This window comes from Mobula birostris, chromosome X (genome assembly GCF_030028105.1).
Source record: "Mobula birostris isolate sMobBir1 chromosome X, sMobBir1.hap1, whole genome shotgun sequence".
NCBI lineage: Eukaryota > Metazoa > Chordata > Chondrichthyes > Myliobatiformes > Myliobatidae > Mobula > Mobula birostris.
This window is the reverse complement of record NC_092402.1, coordinates 57,664,611-57,683,893: the sequence shown is the minus strand read 5'-3', so window position 1 is coordinate 57,683,893 and position 19,283 is coordinate 57,664,611. Positions and strand designations below refer to the sequence as shown.

Genomic DNA, 19,283 nt, shown 5'->3' with positions numbered 1-19,283 from the left:
TCAAGTGGAGAGGGAGAGGCTGCTGCATGGGCAACAGCTTGCTCTCCGTATTGTACTGCCCTGGCTTGTGTATCACGTAGACAGCTAGGACGCAACATCCATGGTCGACCCCGAATAATGGAGGGTGTCAACGTGTCATGAAATTTTTGTTTTGCAGCGGCAGTACATTGCAATATATAATAATAAAATGCTACAATAAATTACAGTAAGTGTAAAGATTAAAAAAGAAAATAAATTAAATAAGTAATGAAAAAAGAGAGGGGAAAAATATTGAGGTGGAGGGGAAGAAGCGTTTCCTGAAACTTAAATTAATGAGGCAGGATTTCCCCACATAAAGCCATACTGACTAACTCTGACTACCCCCTGCCTTTCCTACATAAAATCTTTCCTAAATAAACATCTCCATCAAAGCCCCAGTAACTTTTTGGCGTTGATCTCATCCAGCCCTGGGGATTTAGCCACACTTGAGCATTTGAAAACCTCCATCACCACCTCATTAAGGTTGACATGCTCTAGACTATTAACACACTCCTCTCTGAATTCGCGATCTTCCTGGTCCTTCTTGATGAATACAAGTGAGAAGTGTTCTTTAAATATCTCAATCACATCCCCTGGCTCCACACACATTAGATTAGATTATGAGAGCACTCAGTCCTCTTTTATTGTCATTTAGAAGTGCATACTTCCATTAGGAAATGATACAATGTTTCTCCGGAGTGATATCACAGAAGACAGGACAGACCAAAGACTAACACTGACAGAGCCACATAATTATAACATATAGTTACAGCAGTGCAAAGCAATACCATAATTTGATGAAGAACAAACCGTGGGCACGGTAAATAAAGTCTCAAAAGTCCTTGAGTCGATCAATTCCCGAGTCCCCGATAGCAGGTGACAAAAGGGAGAAACCCCCTGCCATAAACCTCCAGGCACCGTCAACTTGCCGATGCCTTGGAAACAGCCGACCACAGCTGACACTGAGTCCATCCGTCCGAAAATTCCGAGCTTCCGACCAGCCCCCTGATACAGCCTCCTGAGCGCCATCATCTGCTGAGCGCCTTCGACCTCGCCCCGGCCGCTGAAACACGCAAAGCCGAGGATTTCGGGGCCTTCTGCTCCGGAGATTCCAGTTACCACACAGTAGCAGTGGCAGCAAAGCGGGCATTTCAGAAGTTTTCCAGATGTTCCTCCATGCTCTCACATCTGTCTCCATCAAATCAGAATTGTGCACTGTCTCATTATCCTCTCAGATCCAACGTCCACCAGGATATGTCCATGTTCCACCTTATGTGCCAGTCTCAGCGCAAATGCAAGTGAATCCAACAGGGGCAGGCACACCTGTGAGGTACTATGCAGTACCACAAATAACAGACATCACCACCGAAGTGGCCGCGCGCTGCCATCATTATGATCACTCTTCTCAGAAGGCTCTTTTACTATATGATCATTAGTCTTGTTTTACTATGCGATGCTCAATCTAAAGCATTTGTTTCTCTGGTCTATAATTGGAGTGAAGTTACAGCCTCCAGTTTTATCAATGACTGTATAAGAGGTGCGTAGACAGAATTTTCAGAGGAAGAGCAGGTGGAAGAACACAAATATTGGAAATTGGGACTATATATTGGGTGGACCTCCCCATTTCCAAGTTATCCTCTATGTCACAGACCCTCCATAAGAAGATGATACATGAATATGTTGTTCTTTACAAACACTGGTGGGCCTGCTGAGTGTATCCAGACTCATTTCCTTTTGCAGTACTGTGTGAAAGTCTTAGGCACCTATATATAGCTAGGGTGCCCAAGGCTTTCACATGATACTATAGTAATTTTATGTATTGCACTGTGCTGCTGCTGCAAAGAAAACACATTTCATGACATATGTGAGTGATGATAAACCTGATTCTGCTATGGGCCTCTATTGTGGACTGGGATTGGGAAGGGGGTAGGGAGAGGGGAGGGAGTGAGAAGCACCAGAGAGACAGTCTGTAATAATGAACAAACTAGCTGTTTGGAATCAAATGGTCTTGCCTAGTGTATCAGGGCTAGGTGTGTTTGCACCTGTGAGCCCCTGCCTCTGGCGCTCCTTCTCTGGCACCTGCCCCACACCCCTCCCGCCGTGCCCCGCTCTCGCCATTCCCAACATCCTTTGCACCTGCCAGATTTATAAACTCTCTTTCTGCTTCACGTTGAGAAATACAGTACTGTGAAAGAGTCTTGGGCATCCTAGCTATATATACGTACCGTACGCTTTCAATGAATGCATTGTAGCATCGAGATTTTAGCTTTATGATAAATTGATTTGAATTTGTTTACCTCTCAGATCCAACGTCCACCAGGATATGTCCATGTTCCACCTTATGTGCCAGTCTCAGCGCAAATGCAAGTGAATCCAACAGGGGCAGGCACACCTGTGAGGTACTATGCAGTACCACAAGTGTTCCCTCCACAGTCTACTGTGGTCGTGGAAGGTGCATTTGATACAGGTGCCAGGTTTGGGGCAGGAGCTACTGCTAATCTCCCGGTAAGTATTATGGACAGCTAGCATTGTATGCCACAGTACAACTTGCAACCTTACCTAATGTGCTCTCTGGTTTTAACTTGAAAGCATTTCACGCGAGTTTATAGGTGTATTCTGACACAGAATCAGCTACAGATATAAAACAACTATGATCTCCCAAATAATGATGCCTAATAATCTACTGGAATAAAATGAAAACCTTTATGCACTGTCCTGCATTGCCTGATATTCTTTGTGCTTTTAATTTAAGAAAAGCATTTTATATTGTCTTCAGTTTAACATAGAAAAACATTTGAAGCAGTATCAGGTTCAGCAATATTCACGACATGTTAAGGAGCAAAGTTGAACTGTACCCCATGTATTTCTCTGGTTGTATTAACCTACAGGAGGCAGAAACAAAAATAATGCACAGCACAGAAAGCTGTGGTAAAGTTTTGAAAAATACTTCTCTGATTTTCTTAAAGCTGTGAACTACGTTCCAGAAAAGCATGGTTACACATCATTGGATATCCAACCTCCCCTTTCAACTACGTACACCATTCTATGTCTGTAGTCTCAAAGAGCTACATGAGCCCATTTCATTTCTAAGAGCCTAGTGACAATGGTGTTGCAACCTTTCCCTCAATGTCAGCAAATCAAAAGAGCTAGTCATTAACTTCCGGGAAAGCGAGGAGGGGTTGCAGTGCAGACGCCCCTGTTTACATCAGTGGTGCTGTGGTCAAGGGTTGACAGCATCGAGCTCCTAGGAATGAATATCACCTATAGCTTGTCCTGCTCCAACCACGTTGACACCACAGCCAGGAACGATCACCAGCACCTCTACTTCCTCAGGAGGCCAAAGAAATGTGACGTGCCGCCTTTGACCATGACCCATATTTATCAATGTACCATAGAAAGCATGCTATCTGGATGCATCATGGTTTGGTATGGCAACTGCTCTTCATGAGACCAAAAGAAGCTGCAGAGAGTTGTCCCAGCACGGAAACCAGCCTCCCCTCCATGGACTCTGGTTATACTTCTTGCTGCCTCGGAAAAGCAACCAGCGTAATCAAAGATAAAACCCTGGACATTTCTTTCTTTTCACCCCTCCCATTGGGCAGAAGATACAAAAGCCTGAAAGCCCATATCATCAGGTTCAAGGACCTTTCTATCCTATTGTTACAAGATTATTACATGGTTTCCTAGTATGATAAGATTGTGACCTCGGAATCTACCTCGTTGGAGCCTTGCACCTTTCTACCTACCTGCACTGCACTTTTTCTGTACTACAACACTTTATTCTGTTATTGTTTTACCTTGTATTACCGCAATGCACTGCTACAATGAATTGATCTGTACAATATGCAAAACAAGCTTTTGACTATACCTTGGTACATATAACAATAATAAACCAATTTACCCTCTTTTAAAAGAAATTGTAACATCATCTATTTCTGTTTTCAATGTGGGTAGGTTGTTCTGCGTTGACCGTCCTGTGAAAATGTTCTGACTAAACTGCATGCTTACATTTTATTGGCCTGGAGCTTTTTTGATTGGCTTCTAGGATACTCTGGAATAATTTTCTATTCCTTTGAAGATCTTAAGTACCTTATTCCAATGTAAAGTCCTCAGGGCAATCTTTTCCCCTTGCTTAAATGCACCTATCCACTAATCTAGTTGTTTCTAAGGTCACAGTGTCCCCTGTGAGTGTGATACTGCGCCAAAATTGTACACCATTTTCCACCTAGGCATGGATGAGTGTTTTGTGTGAGGCAGCTATCATATCTTGGGATTTGTGCTTTTTCCCGTGAGCAATGTTTGCCTTTTCCATTGATTTCTGCACATTGTGCTGTAAAATCCAGATTTCCCCCACCTGCATCAATTCATGTTGAATATCATTTATTGTTGCACTCTATTTTCCCAATTATATTTGGTGTCAAAATACAGGGCAACTGCTGACATAATATTTCAGTTTGCAATCTGCAATGTAGTGTTTTTTTATTTGCTCATTTATGGGATCAAATCAAATCAAGTTTAATTATCATTCAAACCATACATAGATACAGCTGATCGAGACAGTGCTCCTCTGAGGCCAAGGTGCAAAACATTCAAAATAGCAACCAAGAATTCAAAAATAGTGAGTAACATAATTCAAAATAGCAAGCAAAGAAGCATCTTCACTCAAAAAAAAATATGTATATGGTCCAAGACCTTGAGCGACAATGTCCAGCAATCGATGGTACAGTCTCCTGGCAGTATACAGACGCATGCAATCCAGCCTGTCATTCCATCGATCGAACACGGGAAGGCAGCACCAACAGGAGAGGCCAGGCCCCAGCTGAGCTTGGATGCCACGCTGTAGCGCTTCTATGTCTCTCACTTGGTCTACAGCAGCAGGCAAGCCCGAGGCTTGAGACCTGGTCCTCACTACAACTGAGGCTACACAGCTCCCATGTCGTCTGTCCCTCCACCAGACAAGGGTAACAGGCTTGCGGCAACTTTCATCATCACTGTCTTGCGATCGCAAGTGAAATGTCCAAGACAACCTCCTACGGTTATTCTGCACCAACTCCGATGCTTCCGAGTAGTAGGCAGCAACACAGTCTCCAGCCAGGTCAGCTCCTCCGAACCCAAACTGGCTCCTCTGACATCCCAGCGATCCCCTTCGATATCCCGACCAGGATGATGATGTCGCTGGCAAGAACTCATTGCCCATACCTAAATACTCTTAAGAAAATGGTGGTGAGCTTCCTTCTTGGATTGCAGCTGTACCTTCTGATGAAATTTCTTCCACAGTGCTCTCAAGTAGGGAGTCCTAGCAGTTGTTGAGGAACGATAATATATTTCTGAGGTGAGAAGGTGTGCACCTTGGAGAGAAACCTGGAGATTGTCTCAACCCAAGACATTGACTGCTCATTTCCCTCCACAGATGCTGTTCGACAGCTAAGTTCCTCCAGCATCTTGTTTGTTGCTCCAGATTCAAGACTCTGCAGTCTCTTGAGTCTCCAACCTGCAGATTGTGCTGCCCTCCTTTGTAGTGGTTGCATGTTAGGGAGGATAGTTTAGGAGCATAGTTTAAGAGAGAGATGACAAACGATCTTCACTCTCTGGATGGTGAATATTTAAAATTTTCTACCTTGCAGTGGTAATGGCTCAATCTCTGAGGACCTAAATTAGAAATCGATACATTTCTGGATGTTAAGAGATACTCGGATAGTGCTGGAAAGTGGCACTGTGGCAGAAGGTATGAATGAATAGCAGAGAAGCCTCAAGGGACCAGTTAACCTACCTTGCTGCTCCGCTCTCTCATGTTCAATTAAGTGGGCTGCTTTGTCATTGGGATTCTTGAGTGTGATGGGAACTGCAGGTGGAGAGTATTCTATTATACTCCTGATTTATGCCTGGCAGAGAATGGAAAGACTTCAAGGACTACCCTGTTCTCTGAACTTTCCATTCTGCAAATTCACTCTATAGGACCACCTTTTTACTTTGATCACTGAGTTCATATTACAGCAGCCTAGGTCTCCCACCTGATCTCAGATTAATGTTGGTGCAGTGACCCTTAGTGTAAATGGGTTTCGAACCTAAATCAGTCAGTTCTGACTGACCATAAAAGTTGCTGGTGAACGCAGCAGGCCAGGCAGCATCTCTAGGAAGAGGTATAGTCGACGTTTCAGGCCGAGACCCTTCGTCAGGACTAACTGAAAGAAGAGATAGTAAGAGATTTGAAAGTGGGAGGGGGAGGGGGAGATCCGAAATGATAGGAGAAGACAGGAGGGCATGTGATGAGCTATCAAAATGTGTTTATTTGCTGAAATTGATGCTGCCAAACTTTGATGTAATCAATAATGCTACTATCCAACAGTGCAGGAGACTCTCAGCTTTGCAGCTTTCAAATTTCACTCTGCTTTTTGGGTTTGTGTCTGAACCAACGTGTTATTCTTTGACTAGTTGCTCCTTTAGCATGACGGATCAAGGTAAGTTGTGCTTTAGATGAGCCCTATGGAAGACTCGTTTTATCTGGATCTTTTCAGCTTCCTCGCTGGCACTAGCATTTTTTGGGTAAATAAAATGTCATCACCCACAAATAACTCGTCTCTTAAATGTCTTGAGGCACAACGAGACCACCCTGAACAATGACAGTGTATCAAGTGTTATGCACAAAATTAGGAAGTGTTATGAAGTGCAGCCAGAATGCAATCAAATGGCTCAAATCAGGCTTTGCTTGTTACCCCACTATAAAGTGCCTTCACAACAGGTTGCTTCCGCAACCAGTTGACTTTTGCCAATGAAAACAGGGAACTTGCCAGGCTGGAAATGTTCTGAAAGGAGAAAATAGGAGAGAAAAGCAAATTAGAAACTCAAAAGTGTATAATTTAAGATGAATGCTTTTTTATACATACCAAACAATGTTTATTAAGTTTAAAAGCACATTTTATTTTCTTTCCTTATTTAGCCACCTCCACCTGGTTGTCTTCCCAATGCAGCTCAGATTGCAGCCATGCAGGGTAGCAATGTCATCGTAACCCAGAAAAAGGGCAGCTGGGCTTCCGGAGGTTCTGATGGTGGTTACACTATCTGGTAATTCAATGAAGGCCTCTACAAGAACATACAGTGGAAGAAGCAATGAACTAAACCAATTATTTAGACAAATAATGGACTTTTCTTGATAGCTTGGCCTCTTCGCACTTTGTTTGGTCCAAAATTGTAGTACACCTCTGCAGCAGGGGGAACTGCTAACAGAACAAAATGGATTGAATTGAATCAAAGTAACTGCTTTGTTTTATGCCTTAGCATTTTAGAATTAAAACAAAAAAGCCTAAATCATCAATAAGTAGCATTTATTAAGATGATTGAATGTTAATATTTATCAGCCAGTAGTACTTCAAGATCACAGACTGCTGTGTGTAATCCATTTTCACTACTGATTTGGCAATGTTACAAAGATTTTGCATGTAACCACGGCACCAGTGACTTTATGTACAGTATATTGCTGGTTAACATGAAAATTTAACAGTGATAATATCTTTCATTTTAATAAAAGCTGCAAATTTGATGGCTATTAATGCCGTGCTCAAAGGGTTTAATTGCGCTACTTCCCGAGGTCTGTGGAAATCTGAACTTTATTTTTAACTTGTTAAATGCATCTGAATTCTCTTACTTGGATTCTTGTGCAAATAATTAATTGAAGGGGAGGCAATTATTTCTCCTATCTTGCTCACTTTCTGAAGGATCATCATATTATGCTAGTTTTCTTTCTGATTTGCTCTGTTAAATTCCTGTATATGAAAATAAAAGCTTCTAGTGCACTTATTTGTTAGTGTTTATGGCCCAGTGCGTTCCACTGTAAGTTCAACTCTGTGGAGGAATACCTTAGTTATTTTGCTTTGAAACTTATTGTTGCAGGGTGAGGGTAGTTGTCTGCCTGTTTCTTGGCTTTTTCTGCATCACAGATTATAATTTGTGCTTTGAAACTAAGGCGAACAGAGTTGACCAATAATTTCTGCGCTCCTGAAGTGAATTACTGATTTGGATTTTCTGTCCCAAGGCTGGAACAAAAAATCTGAAAATTAGGGGCCAACTTTTAAAGTTGGGAACTGGCAACATTAGCAAAAGAACAAAGTCACCTGCAATGGAGAAGTTATCGTGTTCAGTATCATTACAATCTTCTTTATGTTGGTCGACATGATGTTTCCTGTATCCCAGATAGGTCAAATGTCTTTTCACCCTTGATATAAGAGGCTGGTATCTTTATATGGATGAACATTGAAAATTCAAGTTTACTGTGTTACTAACATGTAACCTTGGTAGATCAATGAGTGGGCACCCATTGTTAAATTGCATTGGACAAAAATGTTAAAAATGTATTAACATTTTTAACATAAAATGGACTCAGGGTATTTAAGTGGTTGTTAACCCAAACATAAATTGTAGTTCAATTTAGTCACATGTAACATGGAGTGTATGGTTATTTGGTTTCTTGTTGCAAAGTTAATTCAATTTTTCATATAGTCCTTGGAGTCATACAGCACGCCATTTGGTCTTTTGCAATTCAGACCTTGGTGGTTCAAGTTGTTATCTAGATACTTAAATATAGTGCGAGTATCTGCCTCCACCACCCCATCATGCAGTAGTTCCAGATTACAACCACCCTTGGGGGGGGAGGAACACAAACTTCTTCCTCAGATTTCCTGTAAGTTCTTACTCCTCGTCCCTCTGGTCTTAGACATCTGTGGCATGGAGAAAAGGTTTTTTTTAAATATTCACACCATCTATGCCCCTCAATTTTGTGTACATTTGTCAGGTTCCTGATCTGTCTCCTCCGTTCCAAGGGAAACAGACCCAGCCTCTCTGGTCCCTCCTCATAACTGAAGCCTTATATCCCAGGCAACATCCAGGTGAGTCTCCTCTGCACCCTCTCCAGTGCAGTCACATCCTTCCTATTGTGTGGTGACCAGAACCACACACAGTCCTCCAGCTGCGGTCTGGCCAGTGTTTTACAAAGTTGATGCATAACCTCCCTGCGCTTACGTCCTGTGCCCCAGCTAAAGAGAGGATGTTGCCTGCTGCTTTTGGCACTCTCTATAGAAGAGTTAGGAGTTATCTAGTTGTGACCAATGCAGAATATTTAATCAAGTTCACCAAAACAGATTATTTGGCCACCATTACTCTTTGTTTGTGGTTCCTTGTCTCCAACTCATTTCTTGTAACACTTCAAAAAGACTTCATTTGGTGTAAAGCACTTTGAATGTGAAAGGTGCTATAGAATTGCAAATCTTTTTAGATGGAACTGAGTAGTTCAAGGAGGTCAATGTGAATTGCACTCACTAATGTGTAACTAACTGGAAATGGTGGCAGCTATATGGATTGGTCTGCTGTGCTCAGATTTAGAAAGGCAATATGGGAGTTTGGACACAGATATTGCAGCACATTATAGATGCACATTAAAAATAATCTTATAAACTGCAATTTTAGAGAGATTAATGCCACAACAAATTTACTGGAAAGATTAATATTAATCATGAGACAATTAAAATACCAATTTCTTACATTATGCTAGGTTAGACTTTACGAATTCACTTGGCTGTTAGGAAATACTAGAATTTGTAAGTAGAATATATATACTCACAGAGTTGTAAAGCAGGGAAACAGGCCCTTTGGCCCATCTCATCTATACTAACCAAGTTGGCTTCCTGAGCATGTCCAATTTGCCTGCATTTGATTCATGCCCCTCTAAAGTTTATTCTCTCCATGAACCTGTCCAAATGTGTTTTAACTGTTGCACTTGTACCTGCCTCTACCACTTCCTCTGGTAGGTTGTGCTATATAACAAACAACATCTGTGTGAAAAACTTAACCCTTTAAGTCTTTCTCCTCTCCAGTGTCTAATACTGCTGTAACATGACATCCCAACTCTTTCTATACACCACCTTCACCACCTTGTACCTGTTGACATATTCAGGGAGTTATGTCCCTGTACCCCTCGGTCTCTCTGTTTGACAACACTCCCCAGTGCCCGGTCATTTAAGTGCCCTGTCAGTTACTGTGTAAGCCCTGCCCTGTTTAGCTCCCCAAAATGCATCACTTCATACTTGTCTGAGTTAAATTCCATCTCTCATTCCTTTATCCACTTCCCCAGTTGATATAGATCCTGTTGTAACCTTGGACAACCTTCTTCACTGTCCACCACACCACCAATTTTGTTGTCATCCACAAGCTTACTTGTCACGCTGCTAATATTCTCATCCAAATTGTTAATACATATATGTATCTAACAAAATGCACCGATCCATATGGAACATCACTATTTACTTGCCTTCAATCTGTAAAACAGCCCTCCACTAGCACCTCTGCCTCCTACCACCAAGTCAGTTTAGTATCCAGCTCACCCTGGATCCCATGTGCTCTTACCTTCTGAACCAGTCTACCATGTGAGACCTCGTCAAAAGCCTTGCTAAAGTCCATGTAGGTACCATCTACAATCCTACCCTTGTCAACCCTGTTCGTCACCTCTTCAAAGAACTCAAATTTGTGAGTACTGATTTCCCATACACAAAACCATGCTGATGTTCCCTAATTAGTCATTGCCTTTCCAAATATAGATAAATCCTGTCTCTCAGAACCCGCTCCAGTGATACCCACCACTGATGTTAGGCTCACTGGCCTGTAGCTCCCTGTGTAAATGGATTACACCAGATTGTACAATTACTCAATTATTATAACATTTAAGAGAAGTTTGGATAGGTAGGTGGATGAGAGAAATATGGAGGGCCATGGTTCAGGTGCAGACAGATGGGACTAAGCAGAGACCAGGCTGGCATGGACTAGATGGACTGAAGGATTTGTTTCTGTGCCGTAGTGGTGTATGACTCTAATACCTGGAAATATATACTCTGGAGTGGTCTTCTTAAACTTCATGTGCCATATAAGGGCTACACCATCAGGTTCATTCAAAGCATCTTCATTGTTAGTATATGATGCAACCAGTTGTTCCAGAAACTATGTAAAAAAAGATGCAAGTATTTGGTTTTGATAATTTTGTAAAACTGAAGTGATGTTCTGTGAATATACAAGAAAACCTATAAAAGTGCCATTCCTAGACACCCATCAAGTGATCCAAATATCTTGGGTGGTGAAATATACAAGTGACACCCTGAAAATACAGGTATTCACAAATTATGAACTGTGGCAATATTCAATGGACCAAACATTTTCCTTACTTAAAGCACCTCCAAGTCAGCGTAGGGTGGCAGTGATGGATGGGAAGCTCTTCACCCAGCATGCATACTCGTAGAGAAACCATGCTGTTTCTAAGATTGAATGCATTCTCTGATGCATCCCAGGACGGAGGAGGACACATCAGAAAGAGGAGGAGGGTCCCAGACAAATGTCTGCCTGATAATAGTTTCTACCCACATCCGGTTTCTCCAGTCATAGAAGTGTTTGGCTCTGTGATGTACAGACCCGGAAGTCTCAGCTACAGGCTGGTCAACTGGAAATTTGCTGTTCAACCAGAAATTTGCACTGTTACTCCAACACACAATGTGCTTTTAATTCACCCTCTATCCCTCCCTCTCTGTTCTGATGATTTAAAACATGAACTCTGAATCTAACCTACTGAGTGTTTCTAGAATTCTACATTTTATTTCATACTTCCAGCACCTTCAGAATTTTCTTTTTGCATATCATTGTCCTCTGAGATGTTCTAAATTTAAGGACCAGTTTACTACTGAAACTGCACGGGACGTCAACACAGTAGCAGTGTGAAATAGGCACTTCGACTGAAAAATTGCTCTTTATTTGCAATTGAATAGGTACTCATGATAATCTCGGCTGGCCCTTCAACATTGATTGCTGGACAATTTTTTCTTATTCTGCACAAAATAATAATTTCAAAATAAGGCCACCTGCAGAAAAGGGATCACTGATACCAGTTCCTAACATGTCTACAAGTTATATACTTCACTATACAAATTGGTTCTTTTTCATTTGTTTCTTTTAGCTGATGGAAGTTTCCAGCCTACAGTTTGGAATTTGAAAACTGAAATACTGTAAAATGAAATTGAATTAGCCAACAGTCTGATTGCAGAATGCAAGCATCACCATGATTTTAAAAACACTGTAAATTAGTTTCAGGAGATGGAAAAAATGAACCTGGAGTCCCTGCTCCTGAGTTATTCGACAGTTTTACCTGGTAAATCATACATCAGGTCTTAGAACATAAAACACAGGAGGAGAATTAGGCTATCTGGCCCTTCGAATCTGCTCTGCCATTCAATCATGGCTGATCCTTTTTTCTCTCCCCTCCTTAGCCCCACTCCCTGGCCTTCTCCCCGTAACCTTTGATGCCATGTTCAATCAAGAACCTATCAATCTCTTCCTTAAATACACCCAATGACCTGGCCTTCACAGCTGCATGTGGCAACAAATTCCACAAATTCACCACCCTTTGGCTAAAGAAATTCCTCCGCATCTCTGTTTTGAAAGAGCGCCCCTCTATCGTGAGGCTGTACCCTCTTGTCCTAGACTACTCTCCCACCATCAGAAACATCCTTTCCACATCTACTCTCTCTAGGCCTTTCAACATTCAAAAGGTTTCAATGAGATCCCCTCTCATCCTTCTGAATTCCAGTGAGTACAGATCCAGAGTCATCAAACATTCCTTGTATGATAATTCTCTCATTCCTAGAATCATCCTTGTGAACCTCCTCTGGACCCTCTCCAATGCCAGCACATCTTTTCTAAGATGAGGGGCCCAAAACTGTTCACAATACTCAAGGTGAAGCCTCACCAGTGCTTTATAAAGCCTCAGCATCACATCCTTGCTCTTGTATTCTAGACCTCTTGAAATGAATGCTAACATGGTATTTGCCTTCCTCACCACTGACTTGACTTGCAAGTTAACCTTTAGGGTGTTCTGCAAAAGGACTCCAAAGTCCCTTTGCATCTCAGATTTTTGGATTTTCTCCCCATTCAGAAAATAGTCCGCACATTTATTTCTTCTACCAAAGTGCATGACCTTGCATTTTCCAACATTGTATTTCATTTGCCACCTTCTTGCCCATTCTCCTAATCTGTCTAAGTCCTTCTGCATCCTACCTGTTTCCTCAACACTACCTGCCCCTCTACCAATCTTCGTATCATCTGCAAACTTGGCAACAAAGCCACCTATTCCATTATCTGAATCATTGATATACAGCATAAAAGAAGTGGTCCCAACACCAACCCCCTCAGAACAACACTAGTCACTGGCAGTCAACCAGAAAAGGATCCTTTTATTCCCACTCACTGCCTCATGTGTGGCACCTTGTCAAAGGCCTTTTGAAAGTCCAAATATACAACATCCACTGCATCCCCTTTATCTATCCTACTTGTAATCTCCTCAAAGAATTCATCATGTTCCTCAGGCATGATCTTCCTGTAAGGAAATCATACTAACTTTGTACTATCTTGTCCTGTGTCACCAAGTACTCCATAACCTCATCCTTAACAATTGACTCTAACATCTTCCCAACCACTGAGGACAGGCTAACTGGTCTATAATTTCCTTTCTGCTGCCTTCCTCCTTTCTTAAAGCGTGGAGTGACATTTGCAATTTTCCAGTCCTCTGGCACCATGCCAGAGTCCAATGATTTTTGAAAGATCATTTCTAATACCACCACAATCTCTCATGCTACCTCTTTTAGAACCCTAGGGTGCAGTTCCTCTGGTCCAGGTGACTTATGTAACTTTAGGTCTTTTCAGCTTTTTGAGCAAGTTCTCCCCTGTAATAGTAACTGCACCCACTTCTCTTCCTTCACACACTATAACATCAGGCATACTGCTAGTGTCTTCCACAGTGAAGACTGATACAAAATACTCAATTAGTTCAGCAGCCATCTCCTTGCCCCCCATTATTATTCCTCCTGCATCACTTTTTGCGGTCCTATGTCCACTCTCATTTATCTTTTATTTTTAACATACTTGAAAAAACTTTTACTATCCACTTGGATATTATTTGCTAGCTTGCTTGCATATTTCATCTTTCCCCTTCTAATGATTCTTTTAGTTGCTCTCTGTAGGTTTTTAAAAGCTTCACAATCCTCTATCTTCCCATTAATTTTTGCTTTGTTGCATGTCCTCTTGTTTGCTTTTACTCTTCAGCTCTTCTTAGTCATGGACTTCTATATCATCCCAGAAAACAGATATCACCATATGGCCTCCAGAAAGCCAAACCTGATTCACACAATGAAAAATTGGACACATGGGTGAAATATTTCAGCATCCGTTGGAGCTTAGAAGAGTCAAAACAATAGAAAGGTGGATGTGAAGGTGTTTCCTATCAACATCTTCTAGCTAGCCCACAAACATGTCTATTTTACCACTTTTGTGCTTGTTTTTCCACCATAAATGTGTTTTTGGAATTGTTAGAGCCTATGATTTACAGTCTGGAGATCGAGTGAGTGACCCAGTACTTCGTGTCTCTGAGAAGATTCTGGGAAGCGAGCGCATACTCAGATGGCCTTGATGTAAAGAAACTTAGAGACAGGAAGGCGAGTGAGAGTTCAGCGCCAACTGCCTTCCTTTTGATTGTTACTGGAGGAGTCTGTAAGTGACCTATCACTATGTAGATCACTGCCGCGGGCGAGTAAGCTTCTGCACTCGTGTGGTGTCCTCCTCTTTCAATGATGTCGGAGGATGTTACTGTGGTTCTGCATTTATGGATTAAATTGTTGCATTTATGGACTGTGGACTTTTTAAAATTATGGTTTTGAAATTTTGTGTTTTTTGCTCATTCCTTTTCAGTTTTGTTGTGCAAGGGGAGGGGTTTGGAGGCTGATGTTCTTGTTGTGTTCTGTTAGTTTTTTGTGCAGGGAGAAGGGTTTGGGGTCGATGTTCTTGTGTTTTTGTGCGGGCGTGAGGGATTTGGGTCAATGTTCTCATTCCATTTTGTGCAGGGGGGTTGATGATCGGGATGCCATTCTTTTTGGTGACGGGGTGGGTTTGATGTTTCTCTTTAAATGACTTTCATGTTCTTGCTTTGTTTCCTGGTTATCTAGAGAAGACGAATCTCAGAGGTGTATACAGATACATACTTTGATAATAAAGGAACGTTTGAACATACATGCCCTGATGATATGCTGAGCCAGTATCAATCTAGCATTGAAGTAATCAGCAGTGTCAATGTTACACAGTCTGAATGTTGATGTAAAAAATGAATTTGCAACACAAGCTGAAGCATCATGCCAACAGTTTCTGGGCCAGTGTGTATCAAAACCCTATGAGCACATTAGAGCATTAATATATGTCTGCCAGTGGTTCTGTTCATTTATACCAGAGTTTTGTACTTTTGGATTTGGATTTTGTCCCTCTGCTAATATAATCTAATATCTTACTTGCCTTTAATTGATGATCCAACCATCAGATTCAAATTGCTGTTCATGATAAATCTGAAGATCCACTAAAATAACATTCTTCAGGTGTTTCTGTCTCACTCTTTACTACTGGGACAGCCTTCCCACAGTTTTCCCAATTGGACTATCACTTGTTAGGACATCCAGTAGTATTTGCCCCCCCATTAGAAGTGCCCCCCCCCGTGTGTGATTAGGTATGCTTGAAGCATGGGCTGATGCCATCACCTTGAGGAGAAACAAGAGATCTAGGACCTTAATGAGGTTGACAAGCAACTCTGCAGTTTCTTAATCAGACTAGGATTGTGAATTTAAGAGGGCAAATTCAGTGCCAAATCCGTCCACAATAACATGAGTAGAAGCGACTGCTGCACAGTCCTTGTGGAGATGAAGTACTACCTTCATACCGAGCACTCCCTCCATTAGGTTGTGTGGCACTGCAAATGTACTCAATGAGACAGACTCAGATCTGAGCTGACAGATGAGAACTGGGCGTCCATGAGACATATACAAGAAGTACACGTTAAAAATATAAAGTATGCAATAGCTAAGTCTCCTCACAATCAATGGATTAGATTCAAGCTCTGTATTCCAACAAGCTCTAATTCTGATTGGTGGTGGACAATTAAACAGTGGCTAGGAGGATGCAGCTCCAAGAACATCCCTACCCTTATTAATGGTGGGGCCCAGTGGACAAGGCTCGGAGACTGGTCAAAATGGTTAGAGCCCATGCAATGCAAGACAATTTGGCAGAATAGATCTGACTTTAGTTTGGTGATTGGAGGCTGAAATGATAGTTCAAGGTTGTTTTTTATGATTAGTAGCTTGTGATTGCTCGTTCAGTACAGGTATCAATGCTGAGGCTCTTGCTGTTTGTTATCATATCTGATATTGTTACCAGCTGTGGTTCTGACACAATTTCAGCCAGGAAGTTGTGGATTTGAGTCCCACACCCAACATTCAAGCAGAAAGATCTAGACTGAGGCTCCCAAATCCAGTACTGCGAGGGTGCTACAGTGTCCCTGCACTGTCATAGCTTCCTTTAAATCAAGGCTCATCTGTGCCCTTGGGAGGACTATTCATGGTGCTGTTTTCAGAAAGAGTAGGAAGTTATCCTTGGTGTTGAGGCCATTATCCTTTGTAGGAGCTTGTAGTATGGCATGTTTCTGTATTATGAGTCATTTCACTTGAAAGTACAGTAGTTCTTTCACCATAAAATGCTATCGGAATAAAATGCTACACTGAGAACTAGTTATGTGGGCTTTGTATCTTGAATTTAGTCACACATTTATTGAACTGACCAAAATCATTAAAACCACATTTCTCTTTCTCAATACACCCTTGCTTTTGCCCAGAAGTGGCAGGGAAAGTGACAGTCATTCCATTTGTAATCATTAAGAATCACACTTAGTGGCAGTGCATGGGTTACTGTTTGCCCTTTCCATTGAAAGATCTGGTAGTGATTAATAATCCAGTGAAAAATCAAAGCCTTCCAAACACTACAAATAAGTTGCAAAGTTTCCATTTGCTTCTCCCAGTATTTTTTTCGCCTTTATCCATCACGTTTCATTATGGTACTACTCCTCTTACACAAATGACAGTTGTATTTAAAACCAAATCAACAAGAGGTGAGGGAATCCACAACTGTTATAGGTTTTCCCAGCTTCTTTCTTCAAAAGCACATTTCCTACATTGTCCAGTCACTGATATAATGCTGTAACAACAGGCTATAAAATTAATTGAGGCATTCTAAAGGGTACTGTAGAATGCAAGTCCTTAATATAGTTGAAAGTAAATAAAATTTGTAGATTTTTTTGCATTAGATTGAGAATTTCACTGTTTAAGGAACTATGTAAAGTTAATATAACAGTCAAGCAGCATCTGTTATGTTATCTCTCTATATAAAAAGAAAACAGAAGTATGTTATTCATATTGCAGGAATGTTCTGTACTTTATTTGCATTCAAAATGCTAGCAATACATTGATTGAAAAATCTCAGGAGCAAGGTACTTCTTGTACTTCGCAGCTCACTTCTGGAAGGAGTAATACATTATAGTGTCAGCAAAAAAAGCATTGTAATATCTCCATTTATATAACCAGCTTATGTCTAAATTTTTAAAGTGCTTCATACACAATGAATTGCTTTTTTTAAAAATGCCTTGTATTATGATAAAATATTTAACAACTTTTTAATAAGCACTTGATATGCATTTAAATAGAATTATACAAATTAAAATTTAAATTCAAATTACACATTATTGCAGCAACATACACATACATTATATAATTTTAATTTCTTAACACTTGCAAAAAAACAGGCTATATTTTTTAGAATCAAGCTTTGAGATGTTAATAATTAAGCTCTGCTTAATATCAGTATACTGTAGTTCCGCTGCTAGAATAGACTATGATTTTTTTTTCATTTTAAACACCAATATAGCCATGCAACCTATATTAAGGCAGATAGTGAAGGATTTTGTTGAAGCACTGAGAAACATCCAGGATCCCAAACGTGGGATGCAATTGTCATATTTTCCAGATTTCATTTAAAAATAATCATGCAAATGGCACACAAAGCAAACTGAGTGATCAAAGGTGGATTTGTGGATGTTAGCCTCAGTGGTTACTCCGACTTAAAGTACTGCATGGTAACCTGATCCCATCCTGATTTTGTTTCTGCTTGTAATGATACCATGAGTACACGGAGAAGTCTGTTCTTTCCATCTTTTGTTAAACCACCAGTCATTGCCAAGCATTAAGTACAGTTTAAACTATTTGATTCCATAGACTGTAGTTTCCTCATACACATAAGGAGGCATTCCATTTGATCAATAGACGCAGCATTTTAAATAAAAATATTTCTACTTGTGGTCAGTTGTCTGAGGGAATGATACATCTGCTGTGTTATATTCTGCATTCTGGAATGGAAGCAGAAGTTTGTGCCCAACATCAGTATCCTGCCTCAGCAGGGTGAGGTGGCAGGTTAAAAGTGGCTATTTTTAATAATGCAAGGAGACCTGAAAGCCAGTTCCTACACAGAGCAAGGTCTTACCTGTGCTTGGCAACAGTGAATGCAGGAACAACAGTTAGTGCAAGGGAGGATAGTTTCATTGTATAGTTATTAAGAAGAGTTGTAGATGTTAGCATTTGATGGTGTTTGGTTATTTATAGAGAGGCCATCTGTTTAAGTGCGTTTGAAAACTTTTGCATCTATCATTTGCATCTCTTCTAAGTCAACAGCAGATGCTGTGAAGGAATTGCTCATGACCAAACTACTTAAACATTCTTACGTTTTAGAAAAGAACAATTTTTAATATGCCCCATTTAATCTCGCGACACCAGTCCCTCATTTTATGCAGTGCTAAACATGTTGGCATGACTCCACATTAGGAAGTTCTGCAGCACAGAAGGAGACTCCTGGGGCACAGAAGGAGACTCACTTCACTTGACAATATTCTTTAGATGAGTTCATCATTCTACAGCACACTGCCAAAATATGTAGTGCCCTGATCATAAATGAGTATATTTTTATGCAACGTCTCCCCTTGCAGAAGTATATTTTCTTTTTATACATACTACTTATTGTAATTTATAGTTTTGTATTATTATGTATTGCATTGGATTGCTGCTGCAAAACAACACATTTCAAGACATATGCCCCTGATATTAAATCTGATTCTGATTCCATATTACAAGATATTCTTCCATCCTTTCTAATTGTCATAAAAGCATTATATTAAAATGGTTTAAACAAATAAATAAGTGTTAGTGTTAATATATATAACACCCTCCAGGACCGGAGTGTGTATTCCCTAGACTTACACAGCCAAGGAAACCTGCGGGGTTTCACATATAAATAATGTTACATTTGAGTTAAATATTTAGCTAATAAGA

General features: G+C 40.8%; 2 protein-coding genes across 5 annotated transcripts in view; one reads left to right on the top strand and one right to left on the bottom strand.

Annotated features, from left to right (window-relative positions):
* The window catches only part of dazap2 (DAZ associated protein 2), a 31,648-nt gene extending 23,840 nt beyond the window's left edge, over positions 1 to 7,808 (top strand). Inside the window, exons 3-4 of the mRNA XM_072248892.1 lie at positions 2,323 to 2,523; positions 6,956 to 7,808. Of these exons, the coding sequence (XP_072104993.1) occupies positions 2,323 to 2,523; positions 6,956 to 7,084 (330 nt within the window). The 3' untranslated portion in view covers positions 7,085 to 7,808. The remainder of the gene's footprint in view (positions 1 to 2,322; positions 2,524 to 6,955) is intronic.
* A 9,518-nt stretch (positions 7,809 to 17,326) lies between these two features.
* LOC140191457 (cytoplasmic dynein 1 intermediate chain 2-like) overlaps positions 17,327 to 19,283 on the bottom strand; it is an 89,481-nt gene continuing 87,524 nt past the window's right edge. For all 4 annotated transcript variants that reach the window (XM_072248888.1, XM_072248891.1, XM_072248890.1 and 1 more), the window contains one exon: positions 17,327 to 17,422. In XM_072248888.1, the coding sequence (XP_072104989.1) occupies positions 17,385 to 17,422 (38 nt within the window). In that variant the 3' untranslated portion in view covers positions 17,327 to 17,384. The remainder of the gene's footprint in view (positions 17,423 to 19,283) is intronic.